At 33.3% G+C, this 21483-nt stretch overlaps 2 protein-coding genes across 4 annotated transcripts in view; one reads left to right on the top strand and one right to left on the bottom strand.

Moving 5' to 3' along the window:
• btv (dynein cytoplasmic heavy chain beethoven) overlaps positions 1–12284 on the bottom strand; it is an 83502-nt gene extending 71218 nt beyond the window's left edge. The window contains exons 1-12 of one of the 2 annotated variants that reach the window (XM_089732590.1): positions 10818–12284; positions 9522–9655; positions 9281–9442; positions 8378–8477; positions 6266–6395; positions 5732–5865; positions 4819–5063; positions 4328–4427; positions 3927–4066; positions 2900–3121; positions 1973–2116; positions 936–1154 (exon numbers count right to left, since the gene is read on the bottom strand). In XM_089732590.1, the coding sequence (XP_089588716.1) occupies positions 936–1154; positions 1973–2116; positions 2900–3121; positions 3927–4066; positions 4328–4427; positions 4819–5063; positions 5732–5865; positions 6266–6395; positions 8378–8477; positions 9281–9442; positions 9522–9655; positions 10818–10854 (1767 nt within the window). In that variant the 5' untranslated portion in view covers positions 10855–12284. The remainder of the gene's footprint in view (positions 1–935; positions 1155–1972; positions 2117–2899; positions 3122–3926; positions 4067–4327; positions 4428–4818; positions 5064–5731; positions 5866–6265; positions 6396–8377; positions 8478–9280; positions 9443–9521; positions 9656–10817) is intronic. The other variant, XM_089732589.1, reaches the window with a different exon arrangement.
• Positions 12285–15552: 3268 nt separating this feature from the next.
• On the top strand, positions 15553–21381 carry LOC114247638 (succinate dehydrogenase assembly factor 2-B, mitochondrial). Of its 2 annotated transcripts, none has more exons than XM_028180642.2 (3): positions 15553–15910; positions 16035–16168; positions 20995–21381. In XM_028180642.2, exons 1-3 carry the CDS (start codon positions 15869–15871, stop codon positions 21263–21265), a joined length of 447 nt encoding a protein of 148 aa, XP_028036443.2. In that variant the 5' UTR covers positions 15553–15868; the 3' UTR covers positions 21266–21381. The 2 variants fall into 2 exon arrangements, with proteins under 2 accessions (XP_028036443.2, XP_089588714.1); XM_089732588.1 differs by having other exon boundaries at positions 15764–15910; positions 15991–16168.
• Positions 21382–21483: the final 102 nt, after the last annotated feature.

Below are 21483 nucleotides of genomic sequence, written 5' to 3'. Positions count from 1 at the left end.
TCATGATCCATTGATACAAGTTTATAGAAACAGATTTAATGTGTCGTCATTGACTTTGGAACGACCCTAACTTAGACTGCACACGGTGTATTCGAGTGGTGCGACTAATTATATAAGAAAAAATGTGTAATATTTTGAGGAATGCACAAGGCTCCGTCTCATAAGTAATCGGTGTATTTTCTACGTGATATTTTACGCTTCGCGATCCCCACAGTCGCCACAAGTGTTAACCTCACTACCTTTACCAATACCTATAGTAGTAACACACAGATACAGCTCACTGAGTTTCTCGCCGGATATTCTCAGTGGATCGCGATTCCGAAACGATGGTAAACTCAGCGAAGCGTTTCTCTTGCTGGGGCAAATGTTATAGTAATCGGCACGAGTCGTGAGCTCTCGACAAAAGAGTGGAGGGCCGTCTGTGCATCGTACACGTAGGGTCAAAATAAATAGTTTACTCATGTATATAATATATATTTTTATAATGAAACTAACCTCATTCAATTTGGGATTTAAAAATGTATTAATACATAATTTTATACTAGTTTTGCCCGGGTTTTCGTCGTATAGTCAGAAATAACTCTATTATTAACCGACTTCCAAAAGGTTATCAATTCATCCCATATTTTTTACGGTAGAACAGGTAGGTCGTCGTTTTTTTCACCGCTAATTTGCGTGAACTCACTTTGGTGAAATCAGAATAGGCTATTGGTAATTAGATAGGAAAAAATCCTATAGTATAATAGGTTTATAAGACTTGTTATCGAATGAGTTTCTGAACATTGTGTATATTATTTTTTATTAATTCCTTGTATTGATAGACACATGATTGACGTCGACAATGTCAGGTAGACGGTCGAGCGAGCGCCTACTAAACTTCACGTAAATGTTTTCACGAGTGCAAGGCTTACAGATCAGCTAGTGCGAGGAGGTACCTGCTGCAGGGCGCGCGCGTGCGCGAGGGCGGCGGGGGCTGCGGGCGGCGCGGGGAGGGCGGCGGGCGGCGCGAGTCCGAGCGCGGCGAGCGCGCGACCCTCCAGCTCGGCCCACACCAGCCGCGGGTTAAAATTCACTACCATCATCTTGTTCGGCCCGCTGAACTCCACTACAGGCTTGTCGGTGGACATTTGAAGCGAACCGTTCTTTGCTTGAACCTGTAAACCACTCATTAGTGTCTAAATTACTTTTGTGTTTCTACAATTTGAATATTCAATTTCGAAAAGGGCACATCTCTGAAAATGTAAAAATTTCCAGGAAATGAAAAAAAAGTTTATTATTTTCTAAAAAGTTTATTATTTCAGTGTAAAATTTATAATATTAACTTTTGAGATATATTTTAGTGTTAATTAGCAATTGAAAATTACTGGAATTATTATAAAATGGGTGTAGGTAAGCCTCAAAACTATATGTAAATGAAAAAACGTATATGACAAAATATGCGACATGTGCCCTTTTCGAAATTACGTATTCAATTATATTAATTCCAAACTGTTAACTACTGTAGCTGTTAGCTTTTTGAATCGAACATTCACTGTTACCGCAGGATATAAATTTATAATTAACTAGCTGTACTCGCCCGCTTCGCTGGGCATTTAAAATTAACATTATTATTTCTCACCCCCACAAACATTCTCATCATTAACGCCCCCGCAACTGGTGTAGGGAGTCCAACACTAATATAAATTAGCCTATCCATTAAACACATGTATTTTCTACATGGATACCAAGTTTCAAGTCAATCGGATGCATGGTTCAGTAGTTATAACGGAACATCCGTAAAAAACACTGTAGATTTATATATTAGTATAGATATCGATATTACTTTTACGGTATATTCACGCATTTATAATTTTCGTTTTGTAAATTACGGAAGTTTTAAATTTCCATAAATTTTAAAATGCCATATACTTTTACAGTTTTCGTGTTTAAGATATATTCTTGTATTACATTCGATCAATTATTTTATATTTACCTGTAGCTCTCTGCACCATTCTTCATGTAGCTGAACATACATTTCTTTTAGATCTTTTAACAATTGTGTGGCCAAGTTTGTCAACTCTGAACAACCGGAGAATTCGCTCAAATGTTTGTCAGCACATGTTTTGATTTCTTTTACCTGAAATGTTTGAACGAATCTCATAGTTATACGCAGTTTAAGTTTTTTTTGTATTATGGGCTTAACGAAAAGAACAAATACAGGGTGCTTGACGACAATTTGTAAGAAAATAAAAATGTAGGACAGTAAAAATTGACTTTTGTAGAGAGTATTAAACAGTAGGTAGCGGCATGGCTCTGCCCCTGGCAATGCTGATGTCCATGAGCGACAGTAACCACTCACCATCAGGTGGGCCATATGCTCGTCTGCCTATACGGCAATATAAATAAAAACCAATAAACAGATATTCAAATGTATGTGTGGTCCAACTAAAATGTTTTTATAATGTAAGTCTGTAACGTTTTCATAAAACTGTCATAAAATCCACAATTCCATATTCATTGAGAATTCTTGGTTTGGACGTGAAATGAAGAAGAATAAGTGTCACAGTTTTGTTGTTATTATTTCAATGCTTAAAGACGGAAGACTGAAATGGGGATGGATGGATATGTTCAGTGTGCTTAGTGCGAGTTTTTTAACGTTCTCGATAGCGTAAAAGCTCATATTTGTATTGAATGGGATCGTTTGCGTACGTTTGCCGCTAGGGGCGCTGTTCCAACTGCATACAAAATTGGGTTAACTTTTACGCTATCGAGAACGTTAAGAAACTCGCACTAAGCACACTGTAAAGACTGAATTAGGATTGCGTGGTACGATAAACCATGCTGTGATAAAAATATGTAAATAGATGATTAACATTAAGACAAAAGTGTGCAGAGAATTTAAACCTTGTAGATGATGTACCTTAGCTTCCATTTGCTTCGCCCACTGCACTCGGTGTACTAACGGCGACATTTCCGGCGGCTGATACATTTTAACATCCATTTCATCAGAATCAATCTGACTTTTTATATCTTTCAACATCGCTACTAGTGACGTTGCAAATATTTCCAGCTCATTATTCAAAGTCTGTTTCACGTAAGGTCGTTCTATTAAAGCTTCATATCTCAGAAATTCATACAACATCTATTGAAAGATAAATACAATTGTTTATAAAGTTTTATATTAATTTAAAAAGGAATTGGTTCTTAATTTTGTAAAGCCTATATATTATATAAACGCACTGTCACTGACTTTTTATTTTCCTACCTATGCTGATAGCTTTGAGGGGCTATTTCAGCTTCTCCTTGACGTGTATGTGAGCTCACGGGGCTCGAACCAGAGTGTTACTAACACTGGCTTTAAGCAAGGGCAGTGCTTCGCAGTATCTACCACCGGATCGGAAACGCGACCCACTGAGAAGATCCGGCGAGAAACTCAGTGGGCTGTGTCTATGGGTTAAATCACTGACTGATATTCGAACAACATCTGGCCTAAATGAGCGTACGGTGTTGAGAGGCCAAATCCCTAACTAAAAAGTAGAGAATACAATAGAAAAGGCAAAAAATAATTTAATGAAATAAATGAGAAAACACCTTTATCAAAGTAACAAATAAAGTGAACAAATAGTGGGCGTACTAAAATATAACTAACAAAGAACGTTTTAGCAATGATACGTGTGATTTTCCAGTATAAAACGCATTGAATCTTGTGAAAATTACGTTGACGTCCTCATTACATAGGTATATAATATATGGATCAAGATAATAAAACCATGTAAAATAGATAAGTCGGTATGCGTCAAAATAAAAATGCGCAGTAATTTATTAAAACATTTAACTGGGTAGACAATACACCTGAAAGTAGAACTGTCGCTCCCGGCATGATAAAATATAATTTTAGTGATTAAGATCGAATTGGACATATCTTGTTTTGTTGTTAATTATCTTACTTGTTTAGTGGATGTATTGTGAAGTCTTGGCTTCAATTTTTCAGCCACTTTAACTTCAACTTGCCGTAAACTCGTGGAGAATAAAGAAACGGCCGCTTGCCATGCAGGGTTAGGGCCGTTGCACGACCATACGTTGACACCTACATATATTTAAACATGCATCTTTACATTTTTTCATATAATCGTGTAATTAATTAGCTTTTTATCATCAATAATTAATCAAACACCTAGTATTTGCTTATCAGTGCAGAATGCAGTTATTTTTATTTGTCATGGAATAATTGTTTATCTTGAGAATCTTTACATGAAAAACATCGATTCGGATCAAAATTACGACAATGGTCAGCGAACATATAGTACAATAATTATGAAGCCCAAGTTTACCCAAAACAATGACTTACTTTGAAACGGTGAAAGCAGTTGGTTTACCCGTAGATCAATTTTTTCGCTGCTCAAAAGTAACTTATTAAGTTGACTGTACACAGATTTAATTTCATACACCTGAAAAAAATATCAATGAATCAGTGCTCATAAAAAAAAAGTTCCTCAAAATTTGCCTCAAATCTAAAATGTCCACGTGAGTAGGCCAGTGAGTATGAGTGAGTATCCCAGTATTTTGGGATCAAAGTCGCATCCTCGTTAATATCGACAGTAGAAAATTAGCTCCCGAGCTGCATACCCATCTAAATCATTAATTGCTACTTTGCTGAATGATTTGTTAATTGACTTCCATGAGAAAACGGGCTCATCACGGATTCATTGTTATTCATTCACGAAGTCAACCTCCCTCGAACTGCTATAATTTGATCTGTATCAAAATTGGCAACGGTCAAACCATAAACGGACAAAGCTTTCCAGCTACTTAATTTAAAAAGTAGTATTTATTTATTACCTCTTTAAGTCTCATTTGGAAATTGACACAAAACTGCGGTATGTAAGTCTTTGCGTTCCAAGGGTGCAGCGCGTAGTTCGGCCAGTACGTTTCTGTGAGAGCTCTACAAGCACTGGTCCATGTTTCCACTACTTGTAAGCAATCCGAAATTGATACCAGCATTTCTACCACTCGAATATCATCATGAACCCTCCATAAATCGAGTGCGACCAAATTAGTCTCGATTATTGTGCATATTGTGTGTCCTAACGATGTGTGAATAACATTTAATAAAATTTAACTATTATCTAATTATTTAATATTAAGGATGTTTATAAATAATGGTTATTACTACTATATTACTATTACTATCTTTACGGATTAATCCTAAATTATTACTATCTTTTAATTTAGGTCTATAATCATGCGAAAAATCATCAAAATATGAACTACCTATGTAAATTGTTCATGTTACGAACAGCATCATTTTACAAACGTTTTTTTATATATTATTCTGAATTAAAAGAGTATTAAGCATCAAAATCAAATTTTAAAGTATTTAAGTAAAAAGAACCAAAGGAGAATGATAAAAAAAGAGATCTAATTATTTTTACATTTTCTCCTATAAGTGTGAGTTAAGTTAGACGTTAAGGTTACATAAACAGTCGCCTAAGAATTGTAAATTTGAAAGTTCACCTGGTTATAAATCATGAACCGTGCGGGGCGCGGGGAAAAGGCACTTGTAACACGTATATGTCAATAGTGATTTATTATAATCGCACTTAATACCATTTAATGAAAAACTCTAAATTTATAACTGATATGTCAATCTGGGTTCATTAACCACTACAGTCATTACCGGGGCTATCCTAGGGCCATCCTGAATGCCGTTCTCCTACTCACAAACGTACGAATACAATTATTGAGAACATACCAATTACATCCATAACATGGACCATTCTCTCGCTCGGATAAGGTGCTGTAGTTGTCCGCCAGATGTCGTCTAGTATGCCACCAATATTTTCAGCGGCCTCTCTGGCATCAATCATTACGTTTGATTGCATAGATCTTAAATCATTAAAAAATACATGGTGTTATACAGCTTGAAGAGTTTTAGAATATGGAGGAAAAATATATTTTTAGGAAAAAAATATTATTTTAATTCAGAATTCCAAATAATCATTTAACAGTGTCGGACGTGGGAAACCTGTATTAACCAAAGCATTAAACACATTACAAGTATGTACGTGTTTCGACTTTCCAAATAAAGATAGTTTTCCTTTAACAATAGCATGGTAATTGGTTGTACTATTGTAGTTTCTTTTCTAAAACCAATCTCCCCACATCACATATTTATTTGTAATCTTAAACAGAATTCTGCTCGAATGGGGCTGAACACTAATTTTAAAAACAGTTTTAAGCAATACTGTAACAAAACAGTTTTAAACAATACTGTTTTTATCAGTACCTTAGTTCTTCAATAATGTATTGAAATTGTTCAGAAAATGTTGAGGACATTTCTCTCTCTTTTTTACTGGCATCTTTTTTTTCCATTACAGCTTTCCAATATTCAAGTTCATCTTCTATCGTAAATATTGCTGTAAGCAAATAAAATAACTAATTAATTGATTAAGTGGAGTGAGATAAGTTGAGTATTGTCTCTAAATATCCTCCCCAAGATCTTGGATCATATTAAATTAAAGGTGAATATCAGTATAACAATTTAATAATGAATCTTTTAAAAATGATGAGTACCTGAGAGGTGATTTCTAAATAATTAAAAGTGGAGTCTGTCTGCATAAGCCCACAAGTTTTTGATTTAAGCACCAATGGATACTGAATAAAAATCTTTTTTCTTGCTGTAACTGCACTTACGATCAAACTGCTGTTAAATGTTATCGAATCCCACAGACATAACACCATTGAATGCCACCACCCACCTTCAAACATGAACTTGCTTAATCGATTGTATTGCGTAATCTAACCCATTTTAATTGGTTCCATATTGTGTGTAAAAATGCCTTAAATGAGTGAATATGTTATTTTTTAATACTTAAAATGATCAATGACTGCCAGGCGATCGAAATGGGCAGGATGGACAGCCGCATGTCCGGGCTTATAGTAATCCCCACGGAATAGATAAATAAGGTTGGAAAGGCCTTTGCTCTAATTTTGTATTAGAACCAGTGTCGCCGCTTCATCCCCACTATTTTAATTTCCACACATACACATACTGTGATTACAAGTATTTCGCACACAACAAAAACACCCACACATAAATCTCAGGACAGATATTCGTTCGCAAACTAGCACAAAACACCCGTAGGCATACACACTCACACACGCAAAAAGGCAATAAAAATATTCATACACGCTAGGTGCTTGATAAAATCGATATTCTTTATCGATAAATTATCTGATGAATGAATGGAGAAAATGAAACATGAAATAAATATTGAAAAAGAAAACTATTTTACTTTTATTAATTACAAATAGTCACTGTCCCTGGAATAAAACGTATTTGTTAAGCAGTTGGCGCTTGCCATTAATATTAATAATTGCGAATGAATTTTTCAAAACTAAGTGTATTCTGATTTTTTTATGGTAAAATCATTTTCAGTAAAATGTTTAGAGCAAATAGTACTCTTCTTTGTCTCCAGTTTCCTCTACCTGTCACGTCAATCCATTGTTCCCTGGCGTTAGGTTCTTTAGGAAACCTAAATTTTTTTATTTACTGCATAAGTCAAATAGCATTTTACTTAGATTTTAATACGTCTTAGACAATATAGTAAATACCCGTAAATGAGAGGACTACATGTCCCTTTATATTATACCTTCACATTAATTCAATGATAATAATTCAATAATAATAATACATACATATTTATTTTACTCAAAATACGTCTCACTTAAAATATACTAGGTATCATTAATTAAATATAAAATAATGCAAAAATTATCCATGTCAAATGTAAATATAGTCGAGAATTCTGTCGATGATTTTATTTCACCACATGGTCACCTCACTATAGACAAACTGCACCACGGCCAATCAGGGCAAAGGCCGAAATTTCAAAGATTGAAGTGTAGAGAACGCAATGCATGTAGTACATTGGAAGCTGACTTGGTCATTGCGTTCATTGGGCGAGTACACATCGCGCAATGTATGCTATTTATAACTTGCTGCAATAATATTGTTAATGTTGGGAATTTCATAATGCTCAGTATATTTTTATGTTTTAGACAAATAATATTGTAATTAAATGGTAATTTCGACTTACCGATCGAAAGATATACCTCCTCGCTCTATACTTGAGGTCTGATTTTTTGTTTTACAATTTATAATTGCACAACACGGCACTATAAAGCGGAGATCTGTTCGCTAAAGTAGTCCGAAGCGCACTAAACGCGGTGAATGAAAGAATCGGTCGATTTATGTTTGTAGAATCATAACTGTGGCACGCTTGCCCCGCCTACATTACCATTCCAACCTTATTTATCTATTCCGTGGCAATCCCTGTACCAAAAATAACAGAAATGTCACTTATTTTTGTATTATTTAAATGTATACAGTCCTTACCGTTGACATTTCGTTTCTCCTTCCCATAATTAACAACACGTAGGACAGATTCCAATTCCAAAAGACACTTCTGAAGTTTACTTGAATACAAATCGTTTCCCTGAAGAAAATAATGGCAATTTAAACCTTTTAAAAATATTTTCTTGTAACTACAATGTAAAGTAATAATTTTCAGTGAATATTAAAAGAGTGTATCATTCAGCACAACTGATTACTGGTGGTAGAACCTCTTTACTGGTAGTAGAACCTCCTGTGAGTCCGCGCGGGTAGGTACCACCACCCTGCCTATTTCTGCCGTGAAACAGTAATGCGTTTCGGTTTGAAGGGTGGGGCAGTCATTGTAACTATACTTGTGACCTTAGAACTTATATCTCAAGGTGGGTGGCGCATTTACGTTGTAGATGGTTATGAGCTCCGGTAACCACTTATCACCAGCTGGGCCGTGAGCACGTCCAACCATCTAAGCCAGTGATTCTCAACCACTGTTGCGCGGCACTTTTGTGTGCCGCCAAATTTCAAAAGTGTGCCGCCAAATTTTGCGAATATATAATAATGTTAATATTATTAAATTATATCATTTGAAAAGAAAAATATTTTAAACACGAATATATATTTAAACCCACAAAAAAAAAGTTATAGTATATTTTAGTTTATTTCGTATATTAAAATTTTTTGATAAACTATTTATGCAGTGTGTTGTAGTAAGTAAATAATTTTTCTTTTTTTTTTGTGTGCCGCCAAATTTTGAAATCGTTAAATATGTGCCGCAACAAAAAAAAAAGGTTGAGAATCACTGATCTAAGCAATAAAAATAAAAAATTAATATTTCTAATATGTTTTCCATTTACAATGATTCATAAATCAAAAGTGAGTTCCTTTGAATAATTTTAATAGCTAAATTACCTCCGATATGAGGGGTGTGAAAATTAATCTTGATGCGTAAAACAGTATTTCAGCGGTGTTATTTGAAAATGTTAATATGTTTATATCCTTAGCTGAATTTCCCTGAGTCAATTCCTTTCTTTCAATCTTATAAAATACAATTGATCTCTTCACATTTTGTAACTGAAAATAATCAATAATATTTGATTAGAATAGTCTTTTTATTTATTTTGATCTTGATGTGTGTATATGTGTGATTTACCTTCATCGACAATTTCAAGGTATCATTATGCACATAGCCTTGAATTAATAATGTTTGTGAATTGTAAATGAATTCCGACAAAGCATTTTCTGATTCTTCATCAAGCTTAAGCCTTGTCCCATCAAAGTAGAGTTCTGAAATATAATATTATTGCATTTTATATAAAAGCATTAGATTGCATTTAAAGTGACCATAGCCTAAAAAATTAGGACTAAATCTATTCGTAGTGAACGACACAACTACGCAGAGTTAAAATCCTAGATATATGTAGCTATTTAATAAAAAAGGTTCCTAACATATTCATGAACTGTTTTCATGATAAAGAATTAAAATTATGTAATATAATGTAACAGAAAAAAATAATATTGGCATCACAACATGCCCTCCTGTCAGCACTGAAAATTATCATGAATTCTGGATTGACAGGTTAGACTGCACTTATGTGGTATAATTAAGACATCAACCTTATATTAGGTTTCAAGACGGGTGGTGACAATTACATTGTTTATGGGCTTTGATAACCACTTTACATCAGGTGTGCCAAGAATACACTCACCCATTTAAGCAATAAATAATAGTTTTATAACTTTATATTCCAAAAACTGTTGTGAAATTACAAAATGATGTATCTAATATTGATTAACATTTCATTTCTTAAGGATAATTGAAGTAAAAAAATTTGTTCAATATTGATTTTATGAAATATGCACAATGATTTTACAACACTATAATAGAATTTAACTTTTAAGTCTTGTAAATATATACAAGGCCTTTATTATAAATATATGTTAATAAAATTAAATTCACTACTGTAAAAGTAGTTTAATGATATAAGTTTTTACTTGTACTGCAATAAAAAAAAACATTTTTCATTAAATGTATTTCATTAAAAATAATCTATTTAGCTCTTGAAATAAAAAAGAAAAGATTACCCAATATGGATTATGTTAGTAAAACATTATTATATTTTAAACATGTATATATTAAGATAAATTCACAAAAATTCAAGTTTATTAAATTCGTTTTAAATAAAATATGTAGAGCACGAGGTGCATGGATTTGTTAAAAATTAGCTAAATTTGAAATCTCACATAAAATATATTTGTAACACGTATGAAAAATCATAAAATTTCAGTCATAATAATGAAAATATAATGGAAAATATTTCATTTAAATATTAAATATTAAAAAAAAAAAATACATACTGACATACTCAATAAGTTTGGAAGGCACTGATCATGAGCAATGAAAAAATATTTTAGCAGTTTTAGTTACGGTGTAATCCATAAAACTTACCGATAGTGGAGATAATAAAGTCTCTTGCTGAAATCATGATAGGTAGATTAAGTACTGTGGTACTTAAACTATTATGTGTTCAGCATTATTAATTATAATAAAATATTTTTCAAATGGATTTTGTTATTTTTACTTAGATACCCATTTTCTTTTAGTTTGCCTTTGATTATTTCCAATAAATGCATTTAAATTTGTTTTTATTGTCAATGACAGCAAGTTACCATGGCAACTAGTTTTTTAATGATGTATGCAAAGGTATGGGATAGTTTTAATATTCACATTGAAGAAATTCTAATATTAGCGTAGGATTTTAATTTGCAGAAATTTTGATATTTTATTTGTTCTTAGTAATCTCTTTCTCTTATAAGTTGCTTTTTAGAACTTTAAGAGGCAATATCAAGCGCTGAAATGAGTTCCCCTGCACGGCGTACATTGAGCGCTGGATATAATTCAAAATTCAAAAAAATTCAAAATCATTTATTTCAACTTGGATGTCATCAAAAACACACTTGTTGAATGTCAAAATGTAAAAGAAAATGTTAACTCTACCACCGGTTCCAAAAAAAGCCACAGTCCTGAGAAGAACCGGCGAAACAAACTCAGCGGGCTTTTTTTTTTTTTTTTTGTATTTTCTCAACTATTTTCTTTTTTTTTTTTAAACAAGAAAACATATTTACAGTATACAAAAAAAACAAGTCAAAAAAATACAATTCAAATAAATAATAATAATAATGAAAAATGAAAAGGCCAGGAGCGAACGCCTCATTCCCACGTAGTGCCATCTAGTAAAAAATCCTTAACTTTATAATATGCCTTGTTGCACAAACGTTCCTTGACAGTTTTCTTAAATCTATGAACAGGTTGAACGTTTTGTGGGATCTTGTTGAAAAGCTGTACACCCAGCCCCCTGAAAGAGTTGCTTATTTTCTTTATTCGAGCCGCCGGCAACGCAAGCCTATGTTTGTTCCTAGTGTTCACATTATGCAAATTGCAGACTCTGGGGAATTCTACAATGTTTTTACGCACGTACAATAAATTTTCAAAAATGTATTGGGACGCTAAAGTTAGAATTTTGATTTCCTTAAACTTGTCCCTCAAGGATTCCCTCGGGTGCATATTATAAATAGCACGAATAGCCCTCTTCTGCAGGATGAAAATCGTTTCGACATCGGCAGCATTGCCCCATAGCAAAATGCCATAGGACATAACACTATGAAAATAACTGAAATAAACTAGACGTGCCGTATCTTCATCAGTATACGTTCGTATTTTTTTTACCGCAAACGCTGCAGAACTAAGTCTATTCGCTAACTTGCATATGTGAGGACCCCACTGCAGCCTGGAATCAACTGTTATACCAAGAAAAACTGTCGAATCAACAAGCTCCAGTGTCTCTCCACTTACAATGATATTAGTGTCTACTTGTCTAACATTAGGTGTGGTAAATTTTATACATTTTGTTTTTTTGTTATTTAATAACAGATTAACACTAAACCAATGCACCACGCGCGAGATAGCATCATTCACATCGTCATAATCTTCCAATTGTCGTTTAATTTTAAACAATAAGGATGTATCATCAGCGAATAATACGACCTCGTGACGGGTTTCAATAAACTTTGGTAAATCATTGATATACACAAGAAATAAGAAGGGACCCAATATGGAACCCTGAGGAACACCCATATTAAGTAAGACACCGGAAGATCTCTTTCCTTTAACGTCTACCTTTTGGATTCTTCCGGATAACAGGTCTTTCTTCAAATAAGGTTTCAAAAGTTTTCTATGAAATAAAGCCCATGACTTTCCGTCTTACCGATGCGTTAGTCATATAAAAACATAAAATATTGTAAATGTGTAATAGTGCAGTGTTTTTAATATATAATAACTATGAAGTCAGTGTTTTAAAATAGCCCCTCACCTCTAGAACCCAGTCCTCTCAAAAAGAACTCCGTCTAACACACTGTATTCGTCGAACTTACTGAAGAGCTACACGTAAATCTTGGCAAATAGCATTAACTCGCTATGTTTCTTGCTAGATAAATGGATCGCGATACTGATTATTACTCATTTGCTGTTCTGAGCAGCTGTTTTACTTTTAAGCAGTTAGGCCTTCTTCGGGTTCATTATGACACCTGTCTTCTCCTTCTGACTAAGCCCTTGGGCTCACCTATCCATGCTAGTTAAAGAACAAGGTCTAAGTACTCGGTAAAATCCTTGCCAAAAATCCTCTGCATTTATATATTAATCCGTAAGCCTAAATTAGCTTACGCTTCATATGAGCTAGAATATGTGTGTTGATTTCATAAACCTTAAACTAGTACAGTCACTATCCACAAGATTTTTTAAGGTATATAGGATAAGGCAAAATGAAGCGACAAGGGATATCAGAGAAATATCGTTCCATTTTTTTTTGTTTTTTTGTTTATTGCTTCGATGGGGGGCGAGCTCACAGTCCACCTGGTGTTAAGTGGTTACTGGAGCCCATAGACATCTATAACGTAAATGCGCCACCCACCTTGAGATATAAGTTCTAAGGTCTCAGTATAGTTAAAACGGCGGCCCCACCCTTCAAACCGAAACGCATTACTGCTTCAAGCCAGAAATCGGCAGGGTGGTGGACAGTGGTGGTACCTACCCGTGCGGACTCACAAGAGCTCCTACCACCAGTAATTACGCAAATTATAATTTTGCGGGTTTGATTTTGTTTACACGATGTTATTCCTTCACCGTGGAAGTCAATCGTGTCATTTGTTGGGTACGTATTTCATTAGAAAAATTGGTACCCGCCTGGGATTCGAACACCGGTGCATCGCTCAACACGAATGCACCGGACGTCTCAGGAAAAAACCGAAAACACTTTGTCTTTGCATCTAATAGGTACGTAGTTACAATGGCTACCCTACCCTTCAAACCGAAACGCATTACGGCTTCACGGCAGAAACAGGCAGGGCGGTGGTACCTACCCGCGCGGACTAGTAAAAGGTCCTACCACCAATAATAAAATAAAGTCTCAGTAATAAGTCTGTTTCAGTAATAAATAAATTCTACCGTACATAATAGATTTTTTTAAGGGATTTTAGACCTAGTAACTAAGACCTTGAAGTCGTGTCGAATATGGAGTGAAATGAAATGAAGATGATTAATTTGAGACATTAATCAGCTGGGATGAAATTAAATGAGATGAGATGATATGGGATGAAATATAATCTTAGTAAAATGATGATCATTTACTGATAACCTATATTAGAGATCAAGTTGTCATAATTAATACAAATAATCACTGAAGTATGAAACCTACAAATAATACATGTCTTAAATATATGAAGTGTTTAATCCGTTTTTATTCTAATTAATCTATGAAGTTGTCACTTGTCCAAAGAGTATATAACCACATACACTTGTCATTCTGTCAACCATAACGGAGGTGAATGAAGTTAGCCCCTCAAAAAAATTTTTTTTTCCTGTTTTATACTTATTTTCTATTAATTCGTTTGTTCATCATTTGTTCATGATTGTTCACTGTTAATAATTGTTTGTTCTGCATTTATTTATTTTTAAAAAATATTTAAAAATATACCTACAAGTTAGCCCCTCTAATGCAATTTTTAATATTTTTTCATCCTTAATGACTCGTAAATATTCATTTTCGATTGTTCTTATATAAAACACGTTTGTTCTCTTTCGAAATTACTCGTTTTTTGTTTAATTTACTATTTTTATTAGTTGAATAAATGTATGCAAAATATGTGTACTGCGCATGCGTCAACTATAATGCCTAAACTTTCTACGCGGTTTTAATCGTGAAAAAAAAAAACAAATATAAATCCTGAAAGAGCAATTAATTGGTATACAGTTTAATTAAAAAAAAAAAAAAAAAAAAATGAAATAATGTGCATTGGCGTTAAGTTAGACCAAATACATTTTTTCCATCCTCCTACTTATCGTTATGAAGGTATAAAAAAGATAGGGAGTTCACATAGGTAATATAAACAAATAAGTAAATATGTTCATTATTTATCTTTCAAGAGATAATATAGGTATACATTATAATAACTTTTTTACACAGTCGAAATTATATTCCTAACATTAGTAAAATAACATTTTAATACGATAGGTAAGAGGATGGAAAAAATGTATTTGGTCTAACTTAACGCCAATGCACATTATTTCATTTATTTATTTTTTAATTAAACTGTATACCAATTAATTACTCCTTCAGAATTTATATTTGGTTTTTTTTTCACGATTAAAACCGCGTAGAAAGTTTAGGCATTATAGTTGACGCATGCGCAGTACACATATTTTGCATACATTTATTCAACTAATAAAAATAGTAAATTAAACAAAAAACGAGTAATTTCGAAAGAGAACAAACGTGTTTTATATAAGAACAATCGAAAATGAATATTTACGAGTCATTAAGGATGAAAAAATATTAAAAATTGCATTAGAGGGGCTAACTTGTAGGTATATTTTTAAATATTTTTTTAAAATAAATAAATGCAGAACAAACAATTATTAACAGTGAACAATCATGAACAAATGATGAACAAACGAATTAACAGAAAATAAGTATAAAATAGGAAAAAAAAATTTTTTTGAGGGGCTAACTTCATTCACCTCATTAACGGTGCTTTTAGGCACCACAAGCACCGGTCACCGTCCTCGTCGAACCCGTCGCTTGCGACGAAGGGTTCGACGAGCGAACTAACCCATAGACACAGCCCACTGAGTTTCTCGCCGGATCTTCTCAGTGGGTCGCGTTTCCGATCCGGTGGTAGATTCTGCGAAGCACTGCTCTTGCTAGGGTCAGTGTTAGCAACTCTCCGGTTGAGCCCCGCGAGCTCACCTACTAACGTTAGGGCGAAGCTGAAATAGCCTCTCAAGGCTATCAGAATAGGTAGGAAAAAAAAAAAAAAAAAAAAAAAATCTGTCAAAAAGGAGGAAGGGAATTTTTATTTTTGAAATGATCATTTGTATTTATTTGATTTGATTTCGAAACCATTTTATTCAAACGATTATCGTTGTCTAAAATTAATAAAAACAATATGAATTTAATAAAAATGTTGCATACTCGAACCCTTAACCTTGTAAGTACTTTTCACCTACGATACTAAATAAATAATGGAACTGAAATCTTAGAGATGTAGAAATGTGATTTTGTTTTTAGAAATCACTCATGATATGAATTATAGGATAATAAAACTATTTCAGTCTTATAATGCACTCAAAAATGTCAAGAAAGTGGCTTTTTCAAGTGATACCACCAACAACATGGATACAACCTACATGGAGATTCCTCTTTATGATGTTGAGAAACAACAACCGCTGGAGAAACGTAAAGCAAGGTAACAAAAAACGGTTAATATAGTGTAAATTTGTTGTTGTGTTGAGTTTTATTGCTCTAAATCAGCAGATATGACTTTTTTATATGCTGTGGATTGGGAGAAACTCATATCCAGCAGTGGACAACCGTGCTCTGATGATGATAGTTTTTTCAATGCAATCTTAACTGTATTCAAACAATAACCATTTAACATCTATCTCATGGGTCTGAAAAAGATAATGTCTACACTTCACTTTTTTGTTTATTTTATTTTTTTATATGTATTTGTTATTTATAAATAAGTTTCTTTTTGAAAACATACTTTTCTTATTAAAAAGCACTTAACAAAAACGACTGAGGTGGTTTTTTGGGAACTGATATGGATTAATGGCATTTCAATTAATTTCAGTGGGGAAAATTGCTTTGAGATATGAGCCACTTGACATACGAACAAGGTTACGGAATGAATTAAACTTGTATGTCGATGTACCATTGTATATCATGAGTGTTAGGAGACTGCTTCCGAAAACGAAGACAGACGATATTACTATGACACCTTTGATGATGGAGCTATTTAGACAAATGTTGTAAATAAGTATTTGTGCGATCGTGCGAGTCTGCCCGCGCCGCGCCCGTGCGTTCGTCGATCCGAGCATCAGCTGTTTGATTTTGTGTTTCATCGCTGGTTTTTTGTAGTAATGTATTTTTTTATGAAACTATTGTTTCATTTAGCTGTAACATGATGGAGCGTAAACAATGCTAATAAAACGTTTTAAAAATATGTTTTTTTAAATCAGGATCGATTTTTTTCCATCCCATCATCAAAGGTGTCATTAGTACTATCTGTCTTCGTTTCCGGAAACGGTCTCCTAACACCCAGTATAATTGTACATTATTCCAAACAGAGTCGAAAGTAGTAACACTCAGGGGAAGATTTAGAACATAATATAAACATCCATGTTGTTCTATGATAACTTACAAGTGTTTATTGCAATATTATCAAAAGCTATTTAATAATCAGGTGTAGCTATAATTCTTTAATAGCCTAAATGATTTATGAAACAATCTTGAACAAAAACAAAACATAACTTTTATGTAAATACAAAAAATAAATTACATGAATAATACATAAGTAATATTAGGTATGATGAATAATAATAAAAAAAACATTAAATGAAACTTATATTTCTCATCATATATGGAGTTTTTATTCTGTCACTAACTGCTTCTGAATGGGGTTTATTCTTGAAAACTTCCTTGAGCATTGATCTGTGGGTAGCTAAGTTGTTATTTTTCACTATGCTCATAAAGAGATATTAGAGGATTTTCCCTATAACTTTGAAATCATTACATGTAATTTTTTAAAGAATACTGACCTTGTATATATTGCACATACGGTGCTATAAAGTCACCTATGCAATTTTTGTTAACACTGAGCTGAGTATGAGAAAATATTTTTTTTTAATAGTTATCAGTGAGATGAAAGAGATCTTTGCTTTTACTGATGAAGTTTAAAGTAGTAGTTTAAATATTATCATTTTATTTCTATAGCCTAGCAGACATATATATGAATTGTATAATAAGATGTTGAACTTTTCAACGTTTCTCCTGAACAATTACATAATTTGCATAACTGACGTTATTCCACCGTATGTGCATTATATTGTGTTGTAAGTGATTGTTTCCGCTTAATCTGCATCTATTTAATGAGCATGCCAAGATATTTATCATGCTTTATGTAAGATCTTAACTCAGTAACATTGACAACCAAGGAGGACTCTTGGTTTATAAATTGTTATTTAAATGTCAATTAGTAAAAATTACTAATTTTGTCTTTTGTGTGGGTTAATTAGTATGTCACATAGCTTGCATTAATTTTGCATTCATGCAGTCTGCTTTCTTGCATACTCTAATGGTTATATAGGTGAATCTCTGAAATTCGTTTTTCTATTTATTGTTAATTAATTAATTAATTTATTATATATATATATATATTTAAATTAATTTATCTATTTATTTTGAAGTCGTCGTGGCCAAAAGGATAAGACGTCCGGTGCATTCGTGTTGAGCGATGCATCAGTGTTCGATTTCAGGCGGGTACCAATTTTTCTAATGAAATACGTACTCAACAAATGTTCACGATTGACTCCCACGGTAAAGGAATAACATTGTGTAATAAAAATCAAACCCGCAAAATTATAGTTTACTGGTGGTAAGACCTCTTGTGAGTCCGCGCGGGTAGGTACCACCGCCCTGTCTATTTCTGCCATGAAGCAGTAATGCGTTTCGGTTTGAATGGTGGGGCAGCTGTTGTAACTATACTGAGACCTTAGAACTTATGGACCGTTTATTTTGAAAGTGGTGTAAGTCCATTTTCTTTTGTTTCGAGAAAATTGAAAACAATTCATATTATGAGGTCTGGCATTGTTTCTATTGAATAATCAACATTTAATTTGCTTTTATAAATTTGTTTTTGGTTAATTAGACTACGATAACACATATTTATGTGCTGTAAATGGACTTACACCACTTTCAAAATTAGACAATTGTAAAAATCGGTTAATATCAATTTTGAAAAATCAAATATCGCTTAAAATATACTTCATTTTAATATAATTTTGTTAACAAATACGCATAACAACACATAAAATTTTATTTTAGATGGCAATTAAATTGTCATTACAAGATACTGATTACAAGAATTTACTTATTCTCTGCATGTGGTAGTGTTTCAAAATATGCATGAAACGTTTCATTTCATATAAAATGAATTTATCCTATTTTCTACATTGCGCTATTACATTATAGTAATCTTGTGGTGTGTACACAAAATTCATTTTTCTCAATGCCATTTCTATGATGCCAAAATCTGCATCGTTCGGAAGGTATGAATGCCCCGAGAGTAAAAATTTGTGGTCAATTATTACAATGCTGTTTTCCGACTGGACAACCTTCACATAACAAAACAATGATCGGCATCCATCCGCTATGCCACCTACCTCTGTCAATTGGACTTACACCACTTTCATAATCGATGATTATGCAATTTCATTTACCGACCGATTTTAAGTTGTACAACCCATGGGATTTTTTTGCGAAATTAAACACGGACTAGTTATATATATAAAAAATACATTAAATTAAGCATGAATTACGTGATAGCTCATTTTTCTCAAAAATGGACTTACACCACTTTCAAAATAAACGGTCCTTATATCTCAAGGTGGGTGGCGCATTTACGTCGTAGATGTCTATGGGCTCCAGTAACCACTTAACATCAGGTGGGCCGTGAGCTCGTCCACCCATATAAGAAATAAAAAAAAATAAAAAAATCTGTGTATAGCCACCACAGTGCACCATGCTAGTCCCCATGATTTTTACATGATGTGCATCGCCATTATAAAAAAACCTTTTTAAATGTATGTAGGTATATTGAAAGCCCGAATGGATGGGTGATCCATTTTTATCATTTAACATACTTCCTATTTCTCGTCTATGTTCAGTAATATTGGAAATGACACAACTTAAGCTAGGTATAACATGTCTAATTTCTTGTAACGAGTTTATATTATATAATGCTATTTATATAAGGCGGAGGCAAAGGAGAAGATATTGTATTGCTATTTTATTAAAAATATGCAAAAAATATAATATCTACAATTATGGATTTTTAATGCTTATGTATCTTATTAAATTCATATATCAATGCACCTTCGATTACTTTTTTATTTTTTTATTGCCTCTGTAGGCAGCCGAGCATACCACCCACCTAATGGCGAGTGATTACCATCGCCCGTGGACTAGAGCAATGCCAGGGGCAGAGCCAAGCCGCTGCCTACCGTTCTCTGCATTACCTTTGGTTGACTAGTAGAGGGCATTAATTCCGCCAATGTATACAAATACATAAAAAGCGTAATAAATTAATAAAATATTACATGTACCAGTGAAGTAGGCGCGCACAACTGATGACGCAATAGTCATGTACTAAAAAAAGTTGTAGATAGTGTGCAAAAACTTTACCTCGTATTTTGTTTTCATATATTATTTCAATGTTATTTTTTATTGTATTAAGCTTAGTTTCACTAACAAGACATGAATGTTATTTAAATATAGTCAAGAACAACATTTGATGTGGTATGGCACATCTTGTGTTGGCAAGATATAATTGAAAAAAATATCCAGTTTTAAAAAAACAAGCTTATATAGCAAACCGAACCAACAATACCAGTCTTTTGATACCCTTTAGGATATTAGATTTGTTATAAAATCATTGCATTGTCATCGGTTCTTGATGCATGTGCAAATTGTCAAGTTAGTCGGATATTATGAAGTCGGTGCAAATATCATTCAAAAGATTCAGTTACATACAAACGTACATATAAGCCGCGCCAATAAAGAAACGAATCGAAAATGGCGTCTATGTACCTGCACTGACAGATGGTAGGGTCAACAAATAAAAAGAAAGATAGAAAGAAAAAGTTGTTTATTGTAAAAACATATAAAAAAAAACAAATGAAAATCTACTTTACTTTACTTTATGCCCTGGCAGAGGGGGAGGTGTCTCATCTGGGATGCAACTTGCGTAGACACTTGGCTGCCAGTCATCTAAGTCCCACAACTCGAAAGTGAAAAAATTCGAACTCAACAAAGTCAGACCTGATATTTGACGCGCCGTGTGCGACTAAAGACAGCAATAGCTTAGAGTGTGAGCGCATAATCGCCGCCGCCATTTTAGATTCGTTTCTTTATTGGCGCGGCTTATACCAAGCTAATGTTGCAGCATGGGCTGTGAAACTGCAGTCAAAATCTTTCTTACACTTTGTTGAATCCTCTATGCTTTGCTTCCAGATTGCATTACCAATCGCGAAAAAGAGGAATGTTAGAAAACGATCTTCTACTCAGCACTTTTGCGAAGAAGTATTTGAATGGTTTTAATGAAAAACAGACTATGATGTACGATCGTCTCATAAACTCACCCAGCAACGATTGGGACATATTCTATTGGATAGTTGAAAAGAAGCCAACTCCTAAAGAATTTGACAATGAAATTATGAATCTTCTCAAAAAACATGCTAAAAATGAAGATAAAATTGCACTCCGACAACCCGATCTACATTAAAATGAAAATGTAGTGTTAAAAGAATAAATTTGTTTCGTTGATTAGTTATTATAGCATTAGTTGCTTGTTGTTCAGTATTTTATTTAATAAAAAAATAAAGACTTGAATATAAATTACATTATCGCTATAATTATTTTATTTCTTATAATGAAGGTTAATTACATATCTGCTTGAAAACTTGCTAATATTTAGTTATCAGCTCATTGACGTAATTATAT

This window comes from Bombyx mandarina, chromosome 13, assembly GCF_030267445.1.
Source record: "Bombyx mandarina strain Sakado chromosome 13, ASM3026744v2".
Taxonomy (NCBI): Eukaryota; Metazoa; Arthropoda; class Insecta; order Lepidoptera; family Bombycidae; genus Bombyx; species Bombyx mandarina.
The sequence above is the reverse complement of the archived record's forward strand: the minus strand, read 5'-3'. Positions and strand labels throughout refer to the sequence as shown.

Excerpts from the sequence above, each read along its gene's own strand:
- LOC114247638 (XM_028180642.2), top strand. The coding sequence starts at position 15,869 with ATGAATTTAATAAAAATGTTGCATACTCGAACCCTTAACCTT. Across the intron at positions 15,911-16,034 it reads ATACTCGAACCCTTAACCTT|TCTTATAATGCACTCAAAAA; the intron begins GTAAGTACTTTT and ends AAACTATTTCAG. Across the intron at positions 16,169-20,994 it reads CTGGAGAAACGTAAAGCAAG|ATTGCATTACCAATCGCGAA; the intron begins GTAACAAAAAAC and ends CTTTGCTTCCAG.